Here is a 7,385-nt window from a genome sequence, read left to right on the forward strand (position 1 = left end):
AGTGATGAGAGGATATATCTTCATGTATTTTTCTTATGCTTAGTCTGATAGTTTCTGAAAAACAGAAAAACATCTACAAAAACAGTTCTAAAGTCTGTAAATGAACACTTGTGTATGTTCTTTGTTAAAAATACACTTCTGCAAACTGCTCAAAAGCAATTGTTCTATTTTTAAAAATCTTCTATTTAAAATATGTATTACAGAATAGGTAAGTCCTTACTAATAACATCCTCAGTCCTAGTTTAAGTTCTGAATTTGGCATTGATGTATATTTTCTAAAGACAAATAGCTGCAAAAAATTACTTAAGGGCATTTCATAGAATTATAATAGGTATGAATACATTACGTAACAGCAGATGGAACTGTAAAATTGTGTATTATTGTGTATTTGTCTTTGCAGAAAAGAAGCAGTCATACACGAATTGGGATTTTGAACAATCCTTCATCAAAAATAAAGGAAGATAACACAGCCATTGCAAGAGGAATTTTGACTGCTTTTCTAACCCAAAACAACAGCAACATAAAAAGTTTCCTAAGTAAACTCAGTAAGGAAGAGACAGCAAAATCCCTTGCTGCTGGAACTAAAATTGCTAAATTCCTCATCCCAGTGAGTGCAAGCTAAATTAGGCTACTTTCTTTTTCATTTTACATGTATTTTATTTTAAGGAGAGGTGGTTAAGAGTAGCAGTTCGGCCAAGTGCTATGAAGTTTATAACCCACGTACAGTTTCTGCTCAAGCACATTTGCATTTTTGACAACTTCCGTCTGATGGAAGAATAGAATTATTGTAAGGATATAGAGCATAGGAATAGAATTTAAAGAAAGTACAAGAATACTGAAAAATACAGATACTGGATCATTGAGACCAAAATAGTTGAATTTTTAATTGCTGGTTGTTTGGGGTTTTTTACAGGTCTTTCTTAATATTACAGAACTAATGTTTGTCAAGAAATAAGACTTCAGAAGTAATTGTTTTTACCTTGATGTTATGGTGGTGAGCAGTAACAGGCACAGACTGAAGTGATTGAGGTTAATGAGCATTGTATACTTCTGTCCAATATTTTCTGGTGTGTTTCTGTGAAAATTCACTGGTTTAAAATACAAATGTTGCTGATTTCAAAGGTCAAACCAAAGAGTAGAGCTGAGTTATCAAATAACATTTGCAAACTACAGGTTTTGTTTCACAAAGAGCTGTAAATTGTAGTATTTTTAAATAGGAAGGTTTGAAGACTGAGAGAGGTCTCTGGCACCACACTGGAAAATTATTTAGTTGATTTGGGTCATGATCTTATTTCATTGTGTAATAAAGTTTGAAAGACATAAAGGTAGCTAATTAAGCATGTTACTAATTAATTTTGTTATATTAACTGTATCCAAATGAATCTATTTCATCTGTATGTTTCTCATGAAGAAATACCTATCAGTAGAGTTTAATATAGTAGGATAATTTTGACAGGTGAGGCACAGTGCCATTGTAAGCACAGCAAAGTTTCCAGCATTTTTCCCCTCACTTCTGTTATGTCTTACTGGATGATGTTGGCTTCCTCAAAACATGCTAAAGCTGTATCCAATGACCACATTAAAATGACTGTTAGATTTTTAGAGTATTATGGTTTTAATATCTTTTTTCTAAAAGTGAGAATACGGTTCAGTTGTCAGTAGAGATTATTGTTTTTCATGCAGCTGTGTGCTGGATTGTGGAAAAAGTGTTTAACCTCAGGCTCAGCTTTCCTCTCGTGGTTATTCACAGTTGCCCAAGGCAACAACTGCCTACTAGCTAGTTGGGAGACTGTGGCTCCACACCAACAGCCAAGTACTTCCACTGAAGCTGAGGTGTTTGTTTTATTTTGATTTCTGGTTACCTCATCACTTGAGGAAAATCTTTGATTACCTCAGCTGTTACAAAATGTATTTTTGCGGATTCATTTCACCATCTCATGCTTTACCTTTGCTTCAGGGAATGGATGATGATACTTTTGAGAAGAAGTACAACACTTTGGGACTGGACTTAATTAAAACCCACCAGATGTTCTGCCAGGAGGTTCTTAAGCTGCTTCCGGGGCAAATGGCTGTTATGAGCAATGGCAGGGTAAGCAAGAAATTAAGTAGTCGCTCTGTCTTTTTGAAGGTATTTGGTACTCCCTGTAACTTCAGTTTCAGGCTAAAAAAATTGTATTGTCTTGATTTCCCACTTATTCAGCCTATTGCTAGAGAATAGTATGAATGTTTGCCTTGTTTTGTATTTTGTTTTACACATAATTTATTTGTTCCATTCCATTGAAGCTACTGTGTATATATGACATTCCCACAGCTATTTAAGAGTTAATTTGACAAAATTCTCTAAATAGGTTAATACTTGATGTATTATTAATGATATTTAAGAGGAAATTTTGAACCTGAAGTTACTTGTATTTTACACATTTGGGATTGCAAAAACTACTGCATATATAATAAATAAATTACATTGACTAGGGTAGTATTTCAAGTCCTAAACCCCCGAAGTTGCCCCTTTATAATGAATGTGATGTTTATGGTATGGGATAAACCTGTGAGCCAGCCTTGTGAGTCAGCTGCAGTGGACGCTGGAAACTGCTAACAGCTTGCAGACCACAGCTGGGCTATGATTCTATACCAGCAAAAACAGGTCAAGACCTTAAATGACAAATAAAATCTGTACAAACTAATCTTTAGTTAACTCTTTTCTATTTATTGTTCCATGATTAGAAAGAAATAGAGATACTATGCTGGCATCTCATTGCTAGAAACTCTCTTAAAATTGTGTCCTTCGTTACTCTTGTGCATCCTAAATGGATTCTGAGATACAACTAACGAATCCAGGAAAAGGAAGCGTTTTTGTTGTTGCAGTTCAAAGGAATTGTGTTTGCTTTTTTGTGCCAAACACCCACCTCCCCTAACTGCATATGCAATTATTTTATAAATGGTTGTTACTGTTTTCCATGCCTAAAAAAGCTCAAATAATGTCATATTTTAAATTTTGAGGAAATAAATTTCTGAAAAATACTTGGATAAATTTAATAATGTATATTAATCTATCTGAAAAAGGATATTTTCACTTTAAAAGATTACTTTTTAAAAAGACATGGGATATCCTTCATTTCTATCCTTACTATTTCAGCATGGAAGTTTTGGGTTTATGAGCAAATTTTTTTTTTTCTAATTATGACTTCTACAGAAATAGCATGGTATTTCATAATCCCACTATGGTTTTCTCTATATCATGCATCATTAATATTAATAAAAAATACAAAAGTGAAATTTGGTCATATAATTTCATTTTCATGGATATTTCCATTGCAGCTGTTCTTTGTGATTGAGAATTAACTGTAATTATACAACTGTTGCTATGGTTAGTACTCTATAGTTAATAATATTGATATATATGTAGGACTGGGAGTTGCATATTGAACATTGTGCATTCATTTAAAATATTAGTATATTTTTTCTTACGGAAGAAACGTTATTGGGACATTCTACACTTAGTAACATTTTTTATTTATCTAAGGTACTGGGTCCTTTAGGTGAAAATGAATTCTATGCAGAAGATTTTAATTTGCTGGAAAAAATAACATACAGTACCTCAGCAGAGAAGATTAAAGCTATTGTCAAAGAGATGGGAAACAGTAGTAAAAGGTAAAATTCTTTTGCATTTTGAGGCTTTATGGCATACTTTTTTATTGCCTGTGACAAATTAATAGTCCTTTTGCATGGGAAATAGGAAGAAACATAGAAATATATAGTCACAGTACTCTTCATACTATATACTCATATATATACACTCTACATGTACTTAAAGTGTTTGTTTGAGTCCTGTATACTTTCTGTCCTCTTTCTAAGTATCTGAGTACTTCTGCATAGACAGGTTTAACTGTCCCTCATTTCCCTTTTAGCATTTCCCTGACAGGCTTAGCGTACTTCCCTACTCAAGCCCTTGCCCTCTTTTCTGGAAGAAATGGCACAAATGCTAAATTTTGTGTTATCTTCATGCTTGACTAATTATGCTATTTAACATAGTTTTCCACTGTGTATATAAAATGCATATGCTGGATTTCAACTGCATGTGTCGCTTACCCTGCTGCTGGCAGCGTCTTTGGTACCTCACTGTTATGGGTCATATGTGATGAGTCCAAGGCATAAGAGATCACTGCGTGTCCGTAGAATCCAACTTGCCTCATAACATGTGTGCAGCTCTACTAAATTTTCCAAATACTTTGTCTGCTTTCACTGTACATTCAACCAAGGGACAAGTAGAGCTAACTGTAAACAATTCCTCCCAGCTTTTGTTTACTTAAGGGTGATTATAAAAAATAATAGTATGCTTGATAAAATCCAGTGCATCTTAAAGCCACAGTAATACCTGAGAATTTATATTTGAAGTAAGAAAGTGCATTGTCTTTGGGAATGGTTAGAAAAGGATCCTGTAGTGACACGGGCAAATGTGGTGCTCCTAGACAACATTCACATATCTGTTAATTGAAGATGAGTTCTTGTCAGCTTTTAATCTAAGGAGCCAGATATGTACAAAGAGGAGAGCAAAATTATATTATTTTTACACGATCTATTGACTTTCTGTGTTCAGTTCTGTTGTCTGGAAGGACTGACACAACTGAAGGAATAACTGCCAGAAAAAGAAAAACAAGAGGTAGAAATATCAAGGAGTTACGTAGTGAGAGGCAAAACATATTTAATTAAGTATTGAGACTTAGTGACACCAAAGCAGAACTACTAAGATTTCTAAGGAAATTCCAGTAAGAAATAAAAAAATAAAAGATGTGGCCACTTAATTTGTTCATTTATGTCTGTTTGTAGATGTCGCAGAGGGGAAAAATGGCAAAAAAAAAAAAAAAGACTAAAGAGCTATAAAGGTTAGCAGATGGTACCATGCAAACTGTGTGACTGAATGATAATTCTGCTAATTCTGCATCAGTTAATTCTAAGAAGCATACAGTTCACTGCTCTAAGGCAGCAGTAGTGGTTCTTGGGCTTTGTCAAAGCTGCAAATCTCAAGATGGTACTCACTTAAAGAGTCCAGGATTGGGATGTGGGCTTTTTAAGTATCCCTTATACAGACAGACATGTATTGAAATATGAAATACGTTTTATTCCTTTTCTAATGAAAACCAAATTATATGTGGCTTATTTAATATAGTGGCAGTGACTTGATTATGAAAATAGATGCCCTGCTGTCGTCTTTGCCTAAAACTGAGATGAGACAAGATGCTGAATTACTCAAAGAACAGCACAGGTAAGTTCTGTCTGTCATGATAATGCACTTACAGTACTTCTATATTAAAATTAGAATGTACTGATGACTACATAAAGTCTTTGGAAACTTGAGTAAGCATTCCAGTTTTAAAAGAAGCTGTTGATTCTGTGTTGTATAAACAACATGTTCATCTGCCTTAGCGTGATGCATCTTTACCGTGTTCTTAATAAATTATTTGGTAATACCTAATGATTTTCCAACTTTATACTTTGCTGAGAAAAGAGTGATTACAATTGGTTCAGATAGAAGTGATGATTTGGAGTTAGAAAATCCATACACTTGTTAGAAGTAGAATCACAGATTAGAACTAAAAGAAGCCCCCATTAGTTTTCATTAATGCGGGAAACTGCCACAACAACTTCTGTTTGTGGATCTCTTGAGTACTATTGTCAAGGCTGATAGACACGTGCTTATACCTGTGTAACAGTGTGTGGTTTAGCCATGTCGTTCTTGACCAGCTAAATTCTTGACCACAATCTTGACCACAGCTAAATACACCACTAATAATACTAGATTACATTCAAATGCCAATTAATAGGGCGCATTGGCACCTAATGCCTTATGAAAACTGGAACAGACTGACATCAGCTAAAAGATTTTCACTTGGCAAGCTCATGTTAGTGTAATTAGTATACTTCCTTGTATGTTGGCTCCTTGTGTTTCTGATCCTAGATTTAGAAAGTGAGTATGCTCTAAATGTTGTCTTTTGTTGTGTTGTCGATGTTAAAGAATGAGACCTAAAATCATGGGTGCATCCTGTTCTCTTTGTAATGGTAGCTGGTTTTAATTTAAGCTTAGCTGAGGCAAGCTCTCTGGAGCAGACAGGTGGATTTTTTAAAAGGACATATGATAACACAAGAACCATGATCAAAATAAATATTTTTTTAATGCTATTTCCAAAGCCCTTCTTGTTTTTATTAGTAAAGGTGCTCTAGCACGTTGTGCTGATGGGCTAGCCCTGTTCTCGAAAATACAAGGAGCGAAATCAGTAGTAGTGTGTTTGAAGTGGCTAACACCTTTTCCGGAGTTATTGGAAGCAGTTTGACTCATTAACAGTGCTCACATTTCTAGGTATATTTTTTTTTTTGTGGAAAACAAATGCAGATAGTCCATGTTGTGAATTTACAGCATGTGATTTTTTTTTTTTTTTTTTTTTAAGTGAGGTTTACCAACATTTCCTTCCTCTAGATCCAGAGTACGTTAACTAGGATCTCCTTGACTTAGTCTAATCAAGTTTATCAAACTAAATTACTTTCTGGAATGTATAAAACTAATCTATCCTAAAGTTTCGACTTCTCAGTTGCCATGTTTCCCACTGTTTTTTGTTTGTTTTTTATTAAATTGTGTCATCACTGGCACTTATCAAATCTGATGATTCTAGACATCGGTGAAAGAAACTGTAGACCGGTGACAAAAAGGCCAGTTTTAAAATTTTGCTATGTGTTTTCCTTTTATTAATTTTGTAATGGAGTGTGTATTTAATCAATAACCAGTATGGTACTATGCAGATTAATGCTAAATTTTTAATTGCTGTTCACGTTTAGCTTTCCTAATGACATCACAGGGAGCAATAATGATTACTGCTTGAAAAGAGGGAAACATCTTCATAAACAGTAGAATCTAAAGTGCCTCTGATATTAAAAATTAGTGCCTAAAAATGTTCGTTGTTTCCAGAAATTCAGTTTAGAGTTTTCACATCACTTACTCATTTTTTTTCTTTTATTTTTAACAGCGTGGTAAAAGTAGATCCACAACAGAATGAACCATTCTATGATGTTTTTGCTATTGTGGATCCATTGACAAGAGAAGCACAGAAGATGGCTCATTTATTGATTGTGAGATGATGGTCATTTCTCTTACTTTGCATATTTGTAGTTTAATTTTTACTAAACTTTTTCTAATTTCCATGTACAGTCTATGAAAGTGGTAAACAAAATATAGGCATGTTTTCTAAAAATACATATTAAGTTATTTAAATTCATATTGAAACACTGGGGATGATCTAATCCATCACTGAAGTACCTTATTTGCAATTAATATTCAGATGTCTTATGAACCAGTCCTCTTAAAAGTGAGTCCATAAATACTCTTTATAGTCAAT

The 7,385-nt window shown here is 34.0% G+C and overlaps 1 protein-coding gene across 1 annotated transcript in view; it reads left to right on the top strand.

Moving 5' to 3' along the window:
• LOC104500171 (UDP-glucose:glycoprotein glucosyltransferase 2-like) overlaps positions 1 to 7,119 on the top strand; it is a gene marked incomplete at both ends in the record, with an annotated part of 60,867 nt that extends 53,748 nt beyond the window's left edge. The window contains 5 exons of the mRNA XM_010143776.1: positions 401 to 607; positions 1,958 to 2,089; positions 3,524 to 3,651; positions 5,168 to 5,263; positions 7,017 to 7,119. Coding sequence (XP_010142078.1) covers positions 401 to 607; positions 1,958 to 2,089; positions 3,524 to 3,651; positions 5,168 to 5,263; positions 7,017 to 7,119 — 666 coding nt within the window. The remainder of the gene's footprint in view (positions 1 to 400; positions 608 to 1,957; positions 2,090 to 3,523; positions 3,652 to 5,167; positions 5,264 to 7,016) is intronic.
• Positions 7,120 to 7,385: the final 266 nt, after the last annotated feature.

The sequence above is a fragment of the Buceros rhinoceros genome, unplaced genomic scaffold (genome assembly GCF_000710305.1).
Source record: "Buceros rhinoceros silvestris isolate BGI_N320 unplaced genomic scaffold, ASM71030v1 scaffold12859, whole genome shotgun sequence".
NCBI lineage: Eukaryota > Metazoa > Chordata > Aves > Bucerotiformes > Bucerotidae > Buceros > Buceros rhinoceros.